Source organism: Typopeltis vanoorti, chromosome 9 (assembly GCF_054136105.1).
Source record: "Typopeltis vanoorti isolate ZY-2024b chromosome 9, IOZ_Tvanoo_1.0, whole genome shotgun sequence".
In the NCBI taxonomy this organism is placed as follows: domain Eukaryota; kingdom Metazoa; phylum Arthropoda; class Arachnida; order Uropygi; family Thelyphonidae; genus Typopeltis; species Typopeltis vanoorti.
In genome coordinates, this window is record NC_143557.1 from 100,626,197 (window position 1) to 100,647,635 (window position 21,439).

Genomic DNA, 21,439 nt, shown 5'->3' on the forward strand with positions numbered 1-21,439 from the left:
TATTTCTGGATCAAGTTTATATCATTGATAGCCAGATCATGAAAGCCTCTTCACTTGGTTATGCTATATGTTAACGATGCCAAGAAATTATATTCTCGGTTTCATTCTTTATCCAAGTGTAAGCAAACAAAGTTTGCATGTGACACATGAAAACTTTGTTTGCCTTTAGTAATGACTTTGGGAAGAATTTGACAGGCAACATACAGCTATTTGCTGATAATGCAAAGATAGGTAGAGTAATCAGGAATGCTGCTGATGTACTTGCAAAATGATTTGAATAGGCTGGAATTATGGATATGGGAAAATGGATGTCAATTCAATGTCAGTAAATGTAAAGTCACGCACTTTGGCACGATTAGATATCCAATGCCATATTATATTGGTGGGATTATGCTAGAAGAAACTGGTCAAGCTAGGGATCTTGGAGTATCAGTAGATAGAAAGTTTAAGTTCAGAGACTATGTTGCAAAGATTGCAAATACAACTAAAAAGATAATTGCAATGTTGAAATGAACTTTCACATGTAAAGATAAGGATGTTATTTTGCCTCTTTACAAGTCTTTGATAAAACCTCAAAGAGAAATTATATCAGGATTGTGGAATGCTGATTATGAACACAGATTAAGAATTTGTAGACTGCAGACACTAGCAAACAGGAGGAAGAATGGCAATATGATTGAGACTTACAAACTTCTGAAAGGGTCATACAGTATTTGAGTTGATGGAAATTTTCATTTTATGGAGGGTGGGGGAAAGGACAAAAGAGCATTCTTGGAAGCTGAGAATGAATGCTGCTGAGAAGGGGGTGAGGGCTAGATTTTTCTCTCATAGAGTGGTGCGTGATTGGAATGAGTTGTCATTGGATGTTGTGTGTGCAGGCAGTGTGAATGAATTCAAGAAAAAGTATAACTGGTGCGTGTAGTATGTGGCCTCCTTTGATGAGTTCCTGACTTCCTCCCTGGAGGTCTCTCTTAATAATAATAATTCTTGTTTCTCCTCCTGATCTCATAACTGGACAACATACTGACTATCTTTCTTATCAGACTATTATCTTTTATCCATCTCAACAACCTCCTGATATCCAGTCTTACATTCTCCTTGTTCCCAGTCAAGTCATTTGTTCCTACTACCACTATCTGTTAATTATTATTATTATTATTATTATTATACACCTCCAGGGAGTCCAAAGACTCATCGAGGGAGAGTATGCCAACAGCATCGAACGATTGGTCCCCTTCTAACTACTAACCGCGCTCAAACTTACTTAACTGAGCCATTAATAGCAGAGGCTCTACCAATTGACCAACCTTTGCATGTGCTGTACATTTGTTTCATCTGTTTTGCAGAATTATAAACTAAAGTTTATTTACAAGAGGAAAAGCCTTTCCACCTTAATATAACTGATTCACCATTTTTTTTTATTATTGAACAAGTTCAGAAAGGGTTGATAAAGAATTTCATGCTCTCCCATCCCTTTCATATAGTTCTTTTTACATTTGCAGAACAGTCTGAAATCATCCTTAGCATGATGAATTTAATGAAATTAGTATTTAGTATCACTATGTGATAATAAGTACTGTGACTATGACTAAATATAGTAATTTCCTTATTTGTAGTCTTGAAAAACAATAATGTTATTTATTCAAACAAGATTAGAGCCATTCTCAATTTTCTGTTGTTGAAATGCAGGAATCCTGAAACAGTAACTGTTTTAAAGTATGAGAAAATAATGGAAATAATCTTGTTTTAACCATGGTTTGCTTATGTTATGATAGTAAGGAGATCTAAAAGTCTGGAAAAATACTTTAAATAACTTTATACAGTTCCTAGAATTTTAATATTATTGAATTGCTAATCCACTAGGTTAGATTTAAACATGTTAGCCAGTATTTGAAATGTCACTTTGGGTTTATGAGCTTTTTGAATAAGTTTACTTTTCTGTCTGTTAATTACTTTTTTTTACCTCAAAGTAATAAATCTGTTCAATTTCTAATTTTAATGCATTATTTTTAAGGAAGAAATTCTTATTCTTATTGTTTAGGAAAGAGAATCCAAGAAATAATATGTGTGGTACTGTGCCTTGCTCTTATAGTGATCAACTTTTGTTATTTGCTGTACTACTTTGTACCTAGTCAGTGGAGTTCCATCCTTCTTGCTGCCTGTAAGTATTTTATATATTGTATGGTTATCCCTCTAGTAGTGAGCTGTGTATGGTGCTTGAGTTGCTGTTAGAGAAAATTACCATGTGTGAAATACTGCTTACTGCCACCACACACAGAGATTGATTGGCTGTTATTCTCTACATATGACAGTTCTGGCTATTATAAGAAAGGCTTGATAAAAACACTGTATTAGAAAATAGTTTATTAGGGCCAATAACTCATGTACTATATCTTTTTATTGTCAAACATTTAATAATTGTGCATCTGTTTTCAGAGAAACTGTGCTTTTTTTTTTTTTAGGGATGGAATGGTACAGTGTGCATGCCTTTATTAGCAGTGATGACATGCATACTGTACATTTAGAAATTTGTAATGTTCTGTAATTTTTCTAGATTATTTACCTAGTATTATTCAAGTAAACTTAGTTATGTAATGAAATTTGCATTTTCACTACAGCTGTTGCTAAGACATTATATAAAACTTTAACTATTTTTATATGTTTATATAGCAAATAGCTTAACAACAGACATAGTGAAAAATGCAAATTTCATTAAATGACAAGTTTATTTGAATACTAGGTAACATCTAGAAAAATTACTGAACATCACAATTTCTAAATGTACCTTTTCTGTAATGGTCCATTTGATGCCGAAGCACATTGATGCCAAGCTGTCTTGCATGAGTTGTGCTTCAGGTGGAACTGTATATATAACAGCATGTCAGTTTGTGGCTGCAAAGGAAAATAGATTTGACTTAGTGTCATTTAGCAATAGATGCAAATAGTGAGGAAAGAAGTTTGCATATAATCTGCCAGATGAGAATTTAATAAAAATCTGGAATTTATTAAAAAAATATCATTATACATTTTGTATTTTTTTTTATATACTTGGTACAATAAAATGCTTAATAAAGAGTATACTTGTGTAATAAATTGGCTTAATAATATTTAATATTTTTTTGTTCTTATTCCAATTTATGGTTCTTAAAGGAAATATAGGAAGGGATGGTCCTGAGAAAACAAGTGTACATTAATGGAGAAATAATTGAAATTAGCAAAATTGAGTACTTTGGATCCATTATCAATGTGAAGAATTGCAGCTTAGAAGAAGATTAAGATAACGGAAGTCAGAAACGTCTAAAGTCTGGAAGGACAGAGATATCACTATAGGAACAAAATTAAGAATTTTGAATGCAACTGTTTTTTTTTTTTTTTTCAATACCTGAAAAGTATAACTCCTTTTTTTGAGATGTTGTGTGGTTCATCATATAGCATCTGCTGATTTATAGTAACATTGTTGATTGAGTAGATATCACTATAGCAGGGGTGTTCAACCCGTCGATCGCAGAGCGATTTTTGGGTCGATCTCTTGTGTATTCCTCCTTACTTACAAATTTAATTAAAACTGAAAACATAATGTTTTATTTATTATTATTTTTAATTTGCTTTAAGTGTATTGCTATTGTTTATTTATTCTTCGTTAAAATTGTCAAATCAGTAATTTTCTTATAAGTCCGGATAAATGAATTAATTTGGATCAGTGGAAGTCAAACAGCAAGCTGAGTGAATATGATTATAAGCAAAGTGTAAAAACTCGATTGTAGCTTAACACTCTAACATATTCTTATTAAAGCAGTATATACAGTTAGAATAAGAATATGTTAGAGTGTTAAAAACAAAGGCAATGTTTTTGTCGCCGAAGCTGTATATGGTGGCATTAGAAAGATTGTTATTGAAACTTGTATGAGAAAGGCTTGCAGGCTCTAAGTGTAAACATCTCCGAAGTCAGTCAGAAAGAGTTCAAACAACTTTCTGATGGCCGGCAACTTACGATCAAAAGAAAGAGGAGGAGAACAAAAGGTGTGCCGAACTTGAAACTTAAGATGAAAGACCCATACCAATTCTTTGGGGGTTGCCAAACTTCATGCGAGGTCTCAGAGGAGGCCTAATAATAAGGAACTGAAGCAAGTAGAAGGGGGTCCCGGTTCTAGAATTGCAGTCAGAGAGGAGGCCGCCTGGTCCAGAGTCACCGTCAGTGAGACTGGCCGGATCCATGTTGCTTGAGAGAGGAGTTTCCTGCTTCCAGAAAGGAGCTTCTCGGTTTGAGACGTTGCTAGAGAGAAACTACTTCTAGGCCGCTGACAAGGTTTCAAATTGCCGAAAGGAAGAGTTCCAGTTGCCGGAGAAAAGTTTCCAGGCCAGGTTAATGTCAGACATTCACCAGTGTGTTGCGTCTTCATTACAATTTGATGAATCATATGACTGATATTGCTCAGTTAATGGTATTTATTCGCATGTTATTTCAAGATTATTCAAGTAAAGAAGTTTTGAAAATTATACCATTATTGGGAAGGACTGGGGAGAAGACATTTTTTTCGCCATTTGATGAATTTGTGAAACAACACAAACTTCCGCTTAGGTAATAAATCATGCTTCATTTCATTATGTAAAAACGATGACAAATATCCAGATTTTTTAACGTACCACTGTATTATTCACCAACAAGTACTGTGTAGTAAAAGATTAAACACAAAAGATGTTTTGGATATTACATTTAAAATTGTAAATTCTGTTCGAGGAAAAGCCCTGCAATGGTGGTTATTTAAATTACAGGCAGATGATAGGGAACTTCTGTTGTACAATAATGTTCGCTGGCTCAGCAGAAGTCAATTTTTAGAAAGATTTCTTGTATTGATTAACTATATAAAAAACTTTCTCGATGAAAAAGGAGATATTTATCCACAATTGAGTGATAAAAGATGGTTGTTATACTTATCATTTTTAGTAGATTTCTGTACGAAATTAAGCAATTTAAATTTAGAGTTACAAGGTAGAGATAAAAATTTAATTGACATGTTAAGTTCAATAAAAACTTTCCAACAGTACTTACTTTTATTAAAGAAAAGTCTAAATTCGTGGTCATTTATATATCTCCCATATTTATTAACATTTTTTGAACAAAATCAAGAAATGCTTCGCTATGATTTAAAAGAATTTATTCGTGAAATAGAATTAGTTGAGGAAGAAATAAATTCAAGATTTAAAGATTTTAATAAAACTGAAATGATTGTATCTTTTATCAATAATCCATTTCAAGAAAACTTGAACATCACAGAAATTTCAAATAAAATTAGTGGGCTGTTTGATATTATTATTATTATTTTTTATTATTATTATTATTATTTGATACCTCCAGGGAGTCCAAAGACTCATCGAGGGAGAGTGTGCCAGCAGCATTGAACAATTGGTCCCCTTCCAACTACTAACCGTGCTCAAGCTGAAGTAGAACTTGATAATAAACATTCAGAATAGTTTACATTTAAAATCAATAAACAATGAAGTCATTTGGAAGTATGCACATGAAAAATTCCCAATATTAACTGATATTGCATGAAAAATTCTGTCATGTTTCAGATCGACATACTTGTCAGAATCCCCTTTTTCAAATATGACAGTCATAAAAAATCAATTAAGAAACCAAATTACAAATGATCATTTGGATGATTGTCTGCGATTGGCCACTTCTTCATATCAACTTGACTATGAAAATATTGCGAGGTCCAAACAATGCCAAATTTCACATTAACTTTTTTGAATCCAGCATTTACTGTAACTTGTAAGTTTATAATCAATCTGTTGTTTTTTCTAACTTTGGTTTTCGAAAATAGAGAAATAAATATTTTATTCCGATGTTTTTTTTTTTTTTTTTTTTTTTTTTTTTTTTTTTTTTTTTTTTGTATTAAAATAATTGAAAGTGATAAATAAATTTTTAAATACACAAATAAAGTTTTTAGTTGTTTATTTGTGTGTAATCAGATATCAGGTTGGGGGAACGTGATCTATATAAGTGAGCAGATTGTCGAATAACTTTTTATAGAAAAGTAGCTTGCATAGTAAAAAAGGTTGAATATCGCTGCTTTTTTTTTTTTTTTTTTTTTTTTTTTTTTCAATACCTAAAAAAGTCTTCTGACCTAATGTCCAATCCTCACCTTCTCGTGGTGCACTCTGTTGGGTATCTACTTTGATACTGAACGAACGAGGATGGGCTGGCAATTTGGGATTTAGCCGACCAAATTGTATTCTTATTGGTTAAACCAAAATAAAAAATGATGGTACAACATGACAAAATTTCATGCCGGCTGGGGCCTCGCCCGGTTAAACAAGGCCCCCGTTGTTTTCGCCAGGGAACCAGGGCGAACAGCAAAAAGTCAGCTACTGGAACAAATCTGAAAACAAACCCCAACTCAACATCACCAGAGTTAAAGATCGGTACTATCAACGTAAGAAGCCTGAATGGCAAAGAAATGGAGCTAGCTGAGGAATTAGATAAGTACCAGATCGACATAATAGGGGTGACTGAAACAAAAAAGACCAAAACTGGTGAGATCTTTCTGAGCAATAAATACAAAATGTTATATTCAGGCAATAACAATCAAGGAAAAGAAGGAGTAGCCATAGTATTCAACACAAAATACGAGGCTAATCTTCTTGAATGGCAGTCAGTCTCAAGTAGAGTAATGTGGGCAAATATGAGAATGGGGAACTGGACAATGAGACTTATTTGTGCCTATGGTCCCACAGAAGGTTCTACTAAGGTAGAAGTGGAGGAATTTTTTGAGGCTTTAGAAAAAGCAACTGACACAATGAAAAAGGAAAAGTTGGTCCTTGTTGGGGATCTAAATAGCAGAGTAGGAAATGATTGTGAGACATACAAAAATATTTTGGAAAAATTTGGAGAAAAGAGCAAAGCTAATAATAATGGCAAATATCTGTTGGATTTCTGCTCAGGACATGGACTGGTTATTACTAACACCATGTTCCAACATAAAAATGTGCACAAATTCACATGGAGAGAAGAGGCTAGGAATAAGAAAAGTCTCATTGACTATGTTATTGTTGATAGTGATGTTTTCTCCCTGGTGCAGGACACCAGAGTGTACAGAGGATTTGAAATTGGAAGTGATCACTATTTAGTCTTGAGCAGGATAAAATTGAATTTCATATTGAAAAGAATAACATGTAAGAAAGTTTTAAAGCGAATAAAAGTTGAGCAGCTCTCAGATGTGAACTGTAGACTAAAATACAGAAATATTATTGAAAAGAAAATGAAAGAGTTTGAGAACAGGAATCAAACCTTGGAGATTCAGTGGCAAACTCTGAAGGAAACATTGATTGATTCTGCCAGAGAGGCATGTGGTGAGGTTGTGTGCAAAGATAAAAAAATCAGAACTCCCTGGTGGACACAGGAAGTTAAAGAGGCAGTGAAGGAAAAGAAGAAAGCATATCAAAAGTTCCTGGCAAATAAGTCAGCTTTTACTCTTACAGAATACAGAGACAAATGTAAGAAAGCTAAACAGTGTGTAAAACTAGCTAAACAAAAGTCATGGGAGGACTTTGGCAAGAATATAGAAAATAAATATCAAGAAGGTGGTAAAATATTCTGGAGGTTGTTGAAGAAGCTTAGGAATGGAGGAAAGAGTGCTGTAAAAGGAATTAGAGATGATAAAGGTGAAATGAAAACAGGAGAAAAAGATATCCTTGAAGTATGGAGTAATTACTTTGAAAAACTGCTAAATGAAACAAGCAGTGATGACAGCACAGTGATAAAAAACACTGACCAGGCATGCAGTCAGGAATACATATCCATACTTGAAGTCGAAAAAGCCATTAAAGGCTTGAAATGTGGAAAGGCAGCAGGAGTAGATGATATTCGACCAGAAATGCTGAAGTATGGTGGTATAAGAGTCTTACAGTGGCTGCACTGCATAGTTCAGAAAGCCTGGACAGAGGGACGAATTCCCGATGATTGGAGTAGAGCTCTCATAGTACCCATATATAAAAAGGGAAATAAAACTGAATGTGAGAATTACAGAGGTATTTCCCTACTGAGTGTTCCTGGCAAGATCTATGCAAGTATACTTGAGAAACGGTTGAGAAGAATTGTGGAAGAAAAGCTTGGTGAAGAACAAGCTGGATTCAGGCCAAATAGAGGTTGTCAGGATCAGATCTTCACTTTACGACAAATAGTCGAGAAAGCATGGGAATATAACAAAGATCTGTATTTAAGTTTTGTCGATTTGGAAAAGGCATATGACAAGGTGCCAAGAGAGAAGCTATTCAATACGCTAAAGTTATATGGTGTCAATGGGGCATTATATCAAGCAATACTTAGTCTTTATTTGAGTTGTGAGTCAGCAATTAGAATTGAAGGAAGTACAGGAAGATGGTTTAATGTTAAATCTGGTGTGAGACAAGGATGTACATTATCCCCTCTGTTATTCATTATCTATATGGATCACATTATGAAGGAATGTGGTATTAAACCTGATATCAAAATTGGAGATGTTAATGTCAGCTCTTTGCTTTATGCGGATGATGTTATACTTCTAAATAAATCCGCTACAAGTCTGCAAGATTCTCTGACTAAATTGAATAGCTGTTGTAATAGATATGGTATGAAGGTCAGCAATAAAAAGACAAAGACAATGAAAATAGGCAGAATCATTGAAAATCTCAACTGTGTTGTGAATGGAGAACCTGTGGAACAAGTAAAACATTTCAGCTACTTAGGCACAATTTTTACTGAAGATGGTAAACTAAATATAGAAATAGACAACAGAATCAGCAAAGCTGGTATGGTGGGAAGTCAATTGAATAAATTCATATGGAATAAGAAAGAAATTAGTCGGAACACTAAATTAGCTGTATACAAGACTGTGTTCAAACCAATTTTAACTTATGGATCTGAGAGCTGGGTCAGAAGTAAAACACTTGACCAAAGACTAGAGACCGCAGATATGAGAGTCCTGAGAAAGATTAGAGGCGTGAACAGATGGCATCAATGGCAATATCATATTAAAAATGAGGATATTAGGAAAGAACTTGACATTGTCAGCATCCAGGAATGCGTTAGCAGAGCTAATCTCAGATGGTATGGTCACTTAAATAGAATGGGAGAGGAAAGATTAGCAAAACAAGTGTTCTCTGCCAGGTTGGCAGGAAAACGACCCAGAGGAAGACCAAGATATAGGTGGATTGATACGGTACAAAGTGCCTTAGACGATAGAAATATAAGATCTGATAATGTTGGAGTCTTGACAAGTAACAGACTGATTTGGAGGAAAATTGTAGATAGGAAGTTAGTAATGATGTAATTTTTTCGTGTAGTACTGTCATATCCTGTACACCCCTTGAGGGTACATGGCAGGAATTTGATGATGATGATGAAAAAAGTCTGACAGGAAAAGTATAACTCCTTTTTTTTTTTTTTTTTTGAGATGTTGTGTTATAGGAGGCTGGTTGTCATCATATAGCATCTGCTGATGTATAATAGCATTGTTGATTGATCATGCATTTCGGGGGGGGGGGGGGGGAACTCGAAGGCATGTCTCATCCTGTTAGTGGAATGATGAAAAAATGTCGGTGAAAATTTTAAGTAGGGGTGCTGCATATACAAAAAAAAAAAATTTTTTTTTGTATTTTTTCCTAATCAGTAACGAATTTATTAATAAATAAATTTACATATTAAAAATATTTCATCCTCGCCACGAACAAACACTAATAATAAAAATTTCGTATCAATAGCAATGACAAGCACAAGCAGTTATCGGCATTAGATTGCAGTGCATTTGTTTCTTGTAACAACAATTGAAAATATATAATTCTTTCATATTTTCAGCAGTGACACTCATCATAATTCAGCCTTGTATCTATAATAAATAAATAATTATGTTATTTTAACAAAATAAAATAAGATTGACAAAAAATAGTTCACCACTCACACGCACCAATAATAAACGTTTCATATCTCACAGAAATAACGTGCGTATAAATACTAAAAATACGCTGCTGTTTGGGTAGTGTCGGAATGACGTAACATGCAATAACATGCGCCAACAAATATCGGCGTTAGATCGCAGTGCATCTAAAGCATTAATCGAACAATTCCAATTATTAACTATTCAATGTCAAAACATAAGCTGTAACCTTTAACATGTTGTATTGCATTTATATAATGTAAGCATCGTTATTATTTGTAAACACAAACAAAATTTAAATTTTTCATTTTTTCCTTGGGAGTCCTGCAGTGTCGCAGTGCTTATGTACGGGCCGCCACTGCCTCCTGTTCATCCTCCCGGTGCATTACCATGATGTTTACACATTATCTAGCTGATCTGCAGAACTGCTTTATTGCTTTATCCTTGAATGTAGGTGGGTTCAATCTCTCTACAGTATGTTGGAATAACACTCTTCAAAAGCGTCATCTGCACATGTAACAGTAGGAGGGAGGAGAAAATTAAGATTAATCATATCAACTTTCATGAACTTATATGTCCATGGGAACTGAACTGGCCTCTACCATTGTCCAACAATCCTCTAATCATGTAAGAACATGAGCTGCCATCTGGTTAACATCCATGCACAGTACAACTTCAGACTTATAAAACTAACTTCTCATCTTCCTTCATTCTGTCTGCTCTGTTCATTGGAAGATCCTTCCCCTATATTTTTCCAATGAATACGATACCTGTTTTCAAGAAACATGTTAACAGACTCTTTCTTTCTCTCTAACCACTTGCCCATATACAGCACTGTTATGTTACAGGTTTTTATGACCTCTGATGTGTGACGTTAATAAAAAAAAAGAAGTAAAACCCATAACATGCCAGTCTTGACAGAATTCCACATGTTTAGCAACCTTCCAGAACAGGACTGTATGACTACATGAATCCCCCAATTGTTGTTTTTTATATTGCTCCCACCCACGAAAAGTTATCTGCAAACCTATGGTATACATTTTATGCCATGGTTGGGCTAAGGATTTTTTTTTCTATTTTTTAATCAATTTTTTAAACTTTTTTTGTGAAGTCCAAAAATCCTGTTCTAGAGACTAAACATGGAACACTTTCAAGCCACTTCAGGCCTCCAATAAGCAGGGTGGTAGTCTCACACCAGGCAATGAAATTCATTTCCCACCTAAATATATATTAAATGCCCACAGTAGAATTTGAACCTCGACCTGTTGATTAGAGAGTGGATACACTAACCACTCGGCCAACCAGGCCAGCAAGGTAATGTCTGCCTTTGTCATGGATACATCTTCTGATGCTATTACCAGATCCAGTACCCCAAACCCCTGGTTCCTTTCATGACGTGATGTTTCAGGTAATTATCCCTTAGCAGTTCTGTTAATTCCACCTTCATCTTGCTATGCCTCCTTTCTTCCCTCCATTCTATTTCTTCATCGTTGAAGTCCCCCCCCCCCATGCAAAAAAAAAATTGCTTTTGGCATGCACTCACTGTGCTAATCCATCAGTGCATGGCATCCACATTTTCTGTAGACTCCTGGTCTCTAGTAGCAACTAACAATATATTTTGTCCTTGGCCTCTGTCCTGCATCAGGTAGCTTAAAATGAACCATTTCCCAATACCTAAAATCCTCCTCCTATTTTTGTTGGTTGAAGTTCTTCAGCTATCATCAGTAATACACCACTTCCTGTCCTATTCTCCCTGAAAATACAATACCCTGTACCTGTATAATTTTTTAGAAAGGACCTGTATTTGCTGGTGCTTATAAATTTGGGGCAAGTTAAGTTGAACAATGCCAAAAATTCCTCTTTTATTTCTAGCATTCATTACATGCATTTCAATTTCCCTTTGGACGTGTAGTTATCCTTGTACAGTGTCATTACCAACCATTCAGATTTGAAACTGTGAAACTGCATTCAGCATTGCATAATTGTTTCCATACACACACTCATTTATCTCAGGGATAGCTGAACCCAAACTTGGCTCATCTCCCTACTACTTCTAGTTTCCCTGATTTTACACTTCCAGTCTCTCACTGAAGAACACTCTCTCCCTCCAAACACCTAACTCCAAAACCATTCAAATGCAGTCCAGACATATACAGGTCCTTTCTTCCATCAAATTCACTCCATGTATCTATAAACTGTGCAGTCTTATTGACTCATTAGCAATCATATCCCTTCTTCTCGATTCAGTTTTGTCATACCAAGGTAACAGACTCACAATCTTTACTGTCTCATTCTTCTTTTTTGCTTTTTCATGTCTTCTCCCATTGCATATTTCTCACATTTCAGTTATTCATGCCAGCCAAATCAATTCTTTCATTTCTCCCTTTTGCAGAGCAACAGCTTCTAATATTCTTAATCCTTGCAGCTGGAAAACATGCCTTGTATCACTTCCTCATTAAGCACACCTCTTATCATCAAGTCTCCATACAGTACCTTCTCCTTTCTCACTTTCATACTGTTTCGATTCACTTCTTTTTTTTTTTCTTTCATTCTCCCTTCATCTGTACCACATGCCAATCATTTCTCCAGTCACTTTGGCTCACTTTTTGTTCTGTAAAGGACTGCATATGCAAGCTATCTCTCCTCACTGTCACTATATCATTCACATACCTTCAACCACTTCTTTCATAATCTCATTCATATTTCGTTCACTGCTTCCTTCCACATTCTCTACAACACTTTCACTATTCTGCCTTACATTGTTAATATTAGTTACTTTATTTTCCTGGTTTTCACACAACTTGCATTTTTTGCACTCACACTGGAAACATTTCCGATTCATTCTTGACTCTCGCTTTCATACCATAAACTATACTCTTGGCAATGAGTGAATATGCAAATTCTCTTATGCTAAACTCAGTGAACAAAGAAGCTTGGCTGTCTCTTTTCTTATACACTACTTTTTGAATGTATCGCGTATTCAAATTTGCAAACAAACACACATACACTGGACTAACTAAACAGTCTAAAGTAAGTAAAATACTATGAATAGAAATACTAATATTTACTTAAAGATATCTGTAAGGCAGCATCGCTACTACTACATACTATGCTGGTGCCACTTTCTGTAATAAAACTAACCTGTGATATAAGTAGAACTAAATATAGAATCTTTGGAAGTAATGGCAAGCATTTTACCATTCAGTTATAGATGTTTGTTTCTTACATTCTTGACTTGATGATATAAGCAGAGCCTGTTAGCTCCATAAGAACATTACATCACATCAATGTTTATAAACAAATGAAAGTGTGCCTCTGTAGCACAATTGATAGAATGATAGTACATTGTGCCCTTTGATTGGAAAAGGCCTAAGTTCAATTCTCGTCGTGATGAGAGAAATCTTTATATGAGTTTTTTTCAATTGAAGGTGAGTTAGCTGATCTCATACAGAGGTAGCAGGGTTTTTTCTCCCGAAACTCAGTTTTTTCATCTTGCATGCAGACAAATCGGCCTTGAGAACAAATGCAATTTACAGACAAAATACTAGTGATGATGGTGGGAGGCAGTAGATGGCATTGGTGTATGTGATGATGATAGTAGTTGATGGATGGAGTGGTAGTCGAAGATGTGGAATAGGTGCCCTCCCTCGATGAGTCTTTGGACTCCTTGGAGGTGTCATGCAATAATAATAATATGTATACCCTATGTCCAAAAAGAAACCGAACTTTTCGAAAATAGAAGAAACGAGTGGCGCTACCTGTTGTATCTTTTTGTTGTCGAAAGCGGCAACCTTCATTAGTGTTGTGTCAACTGTTTATGACATTTGTTTCAATAGAAGCAGAGTTATAGTGCCAAGAGTGACAGTATGTTTTGACAAATGGTCGGTCGTCACGATATTCATGCCATATGCAATGAATTCTCTCTATCAATCGCTTCAAAGCTTTGAGATAAAACTTGCCATTGACCGTTTGACCAGGCGTAATGAATTCTTTGTGGATAATGCCCTTGGAATCATAGAAACAAATCGGCATTGTCTTTACTTTTGACTTCTCCAGGTGACTTTTTTTTGGATGCCCCTCTTCTGGTGGTCTCCACTCATCACACTCTAGCATTTTGTTTCAGGCTCATACTCAAAAACACCAAGTTTCATCACCAGTAACGATCATTTCAAAGAAGTTTGAGTCCTTACAAACGGTTTTAATGAGGTCTTTGCAGTGTTCAATTCGATACATTTTTTGGTTGTCGGTCAACTTGTGGGGAAAAAATTGCGAATTCAATTTACGAAAGCCGAAACTCTCGTTCAAAATGTTGTGCACAGTTGATTTTGGAATCCTCAATTCATCTTCAATCAATCTCACGGCGATTTTGGGTTTTCTTTGATGAAATCACTCACTTTTTGGATGTTAACTTCGCTCTGTTCACTTTTTGGATGGCCTGGCTTTTCGTCGTCCTCAGGCATCTCACGACCACTTTGAAATCGCCTAAACCACTCGTAAACTTGAGTACAGGATAAGCATTCATCACCGTATGCTTTTTGGAGCATTTGATGTGTTTTGGTAAAACTTTTACCAAGTTTAACACAAAAGTCAATCGCAGCTGTCTGTTTGAAACTAATTTTCCGACCTTTCATCAAAACACACTGTCACTCTTGGCACTATAACTCTGCTTCTAATGAAACAAATGTCATAAACAGTTAACACAACACGAATGAAGGGTGTCACTTTCAACAACAAGAAGATACAACAGGTGGTGCGATTAGTTTCTTCTATTTTCAAAAAGTTTGGTTTCTCTTTGGACAGAGAGTGTATATATAGAGGGAAAATGTTATGGGCTTGGAGTTTGTGTCTGTGAAAATGATAGCATTTCATTTCATGCTAGTGAAATTTGCTTGCATATTTCATTCAGAGAAAGAGGAATGTGAGATCCTATGGGATCTTAAACCTTCTCTGTGTTTTGAAGGTACAGCAATAAAATGATTCTGCAAGCTGCTCCTATATAGAGCATGTGAATGAAACCTAATAGTAACTCATCAAGAGACTTTCTGTTCAGCTGGTGAATAATCCAGCATCCACCACTTACTCTGTCAGATCGTGCCTGGAGAACGTCAAGGTTTAGCAGCATGCAGAAGTAACTAGAAGACATGCAGCTGGCTGGAGACTGGGTATTTTCTGTCTGTCTAGGTGGCATAGTCTTGCAAGTAGCAAGGGTGTCTTGAAGTTCTCATCAAAAATCAAGCATACGACCCAACACAAATTTCATAAGAGGGAGACATTACACAGAATCAGAAAAAAATTAGCAAAAGACGGTTTAAAAAAAATACACCCAAGTTCATCCCAAAATAACTGATTATATCCACTGCAACATTTGTGGTCTTAACACCAATGATATACACCACTTACAGATTCAAATCTAACCTGTTGTTTTTAAGAGCTGCTGCATCTTTAGCCACTACTCTTTGCCTCCACTTTCAATACTTGCTGAATTTCTCATTTTGTCATGAGGATTAAACTCATGCATTTATTAAATCTAACATCCCATGTCAGAGAGTGGAAATTCTGAATCTGCTCTGATTCAGAATTTCCTTGCCCACTTGAGTGCATTCATTTGCTGTCCTCCGACCAAAGTCTTGAGCCTGTGTAGCTCAGTTGGTTTTGATGAAGCCCTTTGGTTGGAAAGACAGACCCGGCTTCAAATCCCATTTATGATGCAAGGAACCGTTATCAGAGCTTCTCCTGTAAACTACTCAAAACAGACAAACTATCCCTGTGAACACACACATCTACAGACATATATACTAATTGTGAGATGGAAAAGATTAAAGCATTGCCATCTTATCTTTCTACTGCACATTATGGATCTCAAGTGGAAATCCATAATAATCCACCTCCTGAATGGAGATAACACTTGGCAGGACAGTCCAAATTCTGATAACTACTCACTTTTTCCAATTATTTTTTCACTTGTTTAGAAATTAAACTTTCGAAGAAATCATATTCTTGTTCAGTCCTTTATCCAAGCATTAGCAAACAAAGTTTGTAAATTAAGTATCTTCATGACTATGCTACTTGTAAGAGGCTGATGACTTCAAATAAGTTGCCTTAGTATCCCATAATGCAAAGCACACTTACTTTCAGAAGTATATATTGCTATGCATTATGGGAAGGGGTCACTACCCAGACTGGTTTCAACCTTTATTCAGCATTGCATAATGACATACACTTCTGGAAGCAAATGTGCTTCCAGAGTAGCCTGGTGGTGAAGATACTTCATGTGAAAATTTTGTTGACTTACATTTGGATCAAGGATTAAATCAGAATATATAACTTCTTGGTGAGTTTAATTTAATTTTCCATTATTTGTCTGTAGATCTTGACTGTTTATAGTGTTAATACCTCAAGATCCACAGACAGATAATGGAAAAAATTAAACTTGCCAAGAAGTTATATATCCTCATATTTCTATATTCTCAATGTTGGAAACTTCAATATTCATGACTCAGACTGGCTCTCCTCCAATTCTACCAGTCATCCTGAAAACAATGCAAAGATATTTGCCATCAGCAACAAATAAATGATCTATTACTCTCAAATCTTATTCATAGTTTTGCTGATGATGTCACTCTCCATTCCTCTTTTTTTTTTCATTTGACCCTCTAGAGCAGTGGGTTTTAACCTTTTTAGTGATCGGCACCCCCTTGAATCTAAAAATAAGTTCTCGCACCTCCCCCCCCCCCTTGAAAAATGTGTTTCTATTTCTTTATTTAGGAAATTACATCTATTGCAAGATAATTTATTTATTGAAAAATAAACACATACATTCATATAAATACAAATAATATCTCGATTTTTAATGGCTATGTTGTTGTTGTTTATTCATAATAATACTTTTGAAGCGAGGCTCCTTTTTTTTTTTTTTTTTGAAAGAGCCACGTGTAAGTCATCACTTGCATTTAAGTGATTTCTGGCTTTTGTTTTTATATGCAAAAGTGATGAAATCCCATTTCACACAGGTAGGTGGTGGCAAATGGTAAAAGTGTCTGCAATGCTGCTTTTGCCAGCTGTGGATAAGGTTCTAACTGTGTACACCAGAATTGTTCTAATAATAACTTTTATTCATCTTTTATTAAATAGCTGTCGCCCATCGAATCTGGGTCAAAATTTAGAAACTTCTCTCGCACCCCCAGGGGTGCACACACACCCCAGGTTAAGAACTACTGGAGGTGTACTCCCAAGGAGTACACCTCCTGTAGTTCAAAAAAATACCAACACATTTCTTCTTCTTCTCCACTTGCCCACACATAGGTTTTGCAACATCTGTGTGGTGTTGATGTAAACAAATAATAAGTATAGCTGTTCCATGTCTGATTAGGGAAGCACACACACCCCAGGTTAAGAACCACTGCTCTAGAGTGTCCATATATTCCAGGTTACAAGATTTTCCATAAATCTTTAAAACAACAATATCCTTACTATATTTCAGTGTAATGAGTACAACCTTGTCCCCCCCCCCTCACTACCACCAAAATATCTGTCTTATTTTGCACAAGGAAGCCTGCACCTTCCCTCACATCTGATAACACCAAGATGTCTGCATGAGACTTCTTGGACTAACATACCACTATCCTCTCCTGGCATGAACATATCACATTTGCTGTCTCCTTTTCCTCCAAAAAAAACTAGGTATCCTTTTCCACTCAAAATGTTATCTCTCACCTGTGCAACTGCTAACACTATTAATCCCAGATATACCTGCCTTAGAACATTGTTCTCACAAATGGGGTGGCACATCAAAAATATCCTTGAAAATGCTTCAATATTTTAATGATTATCCCTACCTACCAGATTCACTCCAGTCACTGTCTCACATTGTGCTGTTTCCATTCTGTTCCCTAAGTTTTAAAAGAGGTAAACCGTGAGTAGACATATCGGTACACCATTTTCCGTTATTTATTGTGTACCGCTACCATTCTGTTCCCCTTTTACGGGTCTTTTTGTAGGCACTGTTCTTCTGAAATGTCAGATACCATTCCTTCACTTTCACTGAAGCCCATAAACACAAGTAGCTGGTCAATATCGATTTTTTTTTTTCACTGAAGCCCATAAACAAGTAGCTGTCAATATCGATTTTTTTTTATATACAATTCCAAATTGACTAAATCAGCTCCCATCCTTCTCTTTCATTCTGCCTACCTCTGTGCTTTGGAACAGTTTTCCCAAGGAGTACACCTCCAGTAGTTCAAAAAATACCAACACATTTCTTCTTCTTCACCACTTGCCCACACATAGGTTTTGCAACATCTGTGTGGTGTTGATGTAAACAAATAATAAGTATAGCTGTTCCATGTCTGATTAGGGAAGCATAACTTTTATACTGAACATGTAGCTTATTATGTTAAAGACAGAATACACATATGTTGTTTCAGAATAATGTCTGCATATTGTAGGGCATAGATGGCAAACCTATGGCACGTCAACGATTTACAGGTGATATCCTTTTTGGAGAAGTACGTGAGGTTGGTGAAGGAGATGTATGAGGGAACAGAAACTCAGGACAGGTCTAGTGTCGGCATGACAGAAGGGTTCCCTATTGTCGTAGGGTTACACCAAGGGTCAGCTCTGAGCCCCTACCTCTTTGACCTGGTCATGGATGTACTAGTGGAGGATGTCAAGAAGGAGGCACCATGGAGCATGCTGTTTGCCGATGACATTGTTCTATGTGAATCATCCTGAGAGAAGCTTGAAAATACCCTGGAAGAGTGGAGAAAGGCATTGGAGAAGAGCAGCATGAGAATTAACCGGGTGAAGACTGAATATATGTCAACGGGGAGTGACGAGGATATCGTCATACGATTCCAGGGTGAAAGGCTAATTTCAGGGAAAAAATTCAAGTACCTTGGGTCGGTTGTCGAGAGGAATGGTGACCTGATGAGGAAATACAACACCGAATAACATGCGGTTGGATGAATTGGAGGAAGATGAGCGGGGTCCTGTGCGACAAGAGAGTGAGTTGTAAGAGGAAAGGAAAGCTCTTTAAAATGGTGGTGAGGCCGGCGATGCTCCATGGTGCAGAGACATGGCCTATAACCAAGGCACAGGAGAGGAAGATGGAGGTAGCGGAGATGCAGATGTTGAGATGGATGAGTGGTGTGACAAAGGAGGACAGGATAAGGAATGACTACATCAGAGGGACGGTTAAGGTGGGACCAATTGGCAAGAAGATACAAGAAAGTAGGCTGAGGTGGTTTGGACATGTTGAGAGGAAGGGTGAGGAGTATGTTGGTAAACGAGTGGAGTATATGGAGTTGGAGGGAAGGAGGAAAAGAGGCAGGTCCAAGCTCAGGTGGAGGGATAAGATGACAGAGGATCTTAGGGAGAAAGGATGGAGTCCGAAGGATGCCCTGGACCGGAGAACTTGGAAGAGGAAGGTTAAAGATTGGTGCGCCGACCCCGTTTAACATGGGATAAGGCAGAGTGAAAGAAGGAGGAGATCCTTTTATATGCTTATAAATTATTCAGCCTTTTTTTTTAATGGTTATAATACGTACAAGTTAAATTTTGTTTTACACGAGAGAGCAGCTATGAAGACGTGCATATGATTGGTGCAGTATTAACAAAAGATTGCGCAACCCAAAGATAACCGACAATTGTTGAGTTGAAATGCTAATTCTCTTCAACTGAATTCCATAACATGTGAAACTGTCGTAACAACATTCACTATATATTTCTTCGTTTTAATACATTCACGACGGGGTGTCATTTATCGTTCTGACGGAACTTCTCTTTATCGGTGGACTCAACTCACACAAAGTTTCAACCTTGGTTGAATTTTATTGCTGCTTGCTTGCGTTTGCACAGGAACTCACACATGCATTATATGTCATATTTCAATTCGCAGTAGAATTTTATTTGAAGTTAGCCTTTGTGATCTATCATGACATCGATAATTTCAAATGCAATAAAACAAAATACTTATTTCATGTAATTGAAAAATTGGACAAGAGGTTTTAGTTAGATACTGTGTGTCCAGTGCAACATATGGTTTTGCTTAAGTCTGTGAGAGGGGGACATGTGATTCATTAGTTAGCGCCGTTTTTATTCCAGCTGTCTCTAATTGCACTATTTGAGTGCAATTAGAGACAGCTGGAATAAATATTTCTCAAATAGAGACTATTTGAGAAATATACAGCAATCCCTCGATTAGTGGGCCTAATGTGTTCTTTAAAACAGATGCATTAATCGAAAACGCACTAATCGAATATATAACCTATGAGAAAATGTATAATTCATTCCTCAGATTTCTTTTTTGACCCTTAATTTTTTTTATAAAATAATTAGGGTACGTCTCAGGGATTAATTAAAGGAAAACCATGAAGCTGAAAGACAATAAAGCATATTCAGAATATAAATTTATTATTCTGCTTCTTAACAAAGAATTGAGCTAACGTAGTTTAGCGGGTATTCTGTTTCTTTTTTTCATACAACTGACAGTATGGCCCTATTGCCTCTTCTGCAAATTTTGCTAGTTCTCTCTTCACCACGGTCAGTTTCTAAGCATTGCTGCTTAAAAACTTCGATTGTATGAAAAGTATTTTCAAATTGTTTCTGTGAAACCTCTTTGGGCTCGTCAGTGATTAAATTTTCTTCATATTCTTTGGGATCTTCCCGCTGTGTATCTAAATTTAGCAGGTCAGAATCGCTCAACTTCTCAGAATGAGATCTAATTAACTTAGATTGAGTTGAAAAGCCTTTAAAATCATTTGCACAACGTGGAAGAATGTGCTTCCAAACTGCTTGCATATTGCTAGCAGTAATTTCATTCGACTTTGCGACTTTATAACCAGGCAGAGATTTCTCTGATTTGGCTAGAAAAGTCTTGGAAGTCGCTTCCAAAAAAAGGCCGGTTTCATCGACATTAAATATTTGTTGATCACAATAGTCTCCTTCGTACACAATTTTCTTCAAAATCTTTGGATATCTCCTTATCTGCACTTGTAGCTTCTCCTGTGATTAGAACATTATGTAGGCTATTTCTCTTTTTGAAACACTCAAATCACCCAGCACTAGCTTGGAATTCTTCTTTTCCATCACTGATAGCCCTTTCTTTCCAGGTTACAAAGAGAAGATGCTTTTGATTTAATAAGGCTAGTGTTTATCGGGATTTTTTTTTTTGGTTACAATCTTCAATCCATGTAAAAAAAGAAGTGTCTCTAATTCAGTCATTATAATACTTTGATTTCGAGTGCATGTATGATGAACTTGAAGCAGCCTCACCTTTCTCTTTGTATTCAGCAGTTGATTCACCCATTTTTGTGTTCTTGTCCTATCTCTGCTCTGGACTCACCTTGTTCGTTTTTCTTCCAGTGGGATTACTTTTCAAATCATTTTCATGCTTCTATTTTTTGCTCACTAATTCTTTTACTCATGATTAAAGGTTAGGAAAATAATTTAAAATAAAAAACAATTGCACGTGATATGATCAGCAAAATGCTATGTAAAATTTCTAAGATCTGTAACATTTATTT

The 21,439-nt window shown here is 36.0% G+C and overlaps 1 protein-coding gene across 1 annotated transcript in view; it reads left to right on the plus strand.

Annotated features, from left to right (window-relative positions):
- The window catches only part of Kua (Plasmanylethanolamine desaturase Kua), a 91,525-nt gene that overhangs the window by 15,619 nt on the left and 54,467 nt on the right, over positions 1-21,439 (plus strand). The window contains exon 2 of the mRNA XM_090397528.1: positions 2,042-2,161. Within this exon, the coding sequence (XP_090253654.1) occupies positions 2,042-2,161 (120 nt within the window). The remainder of the gene's footprint in view (positions 1-2,041; positions 2,162-21,439) is intronic.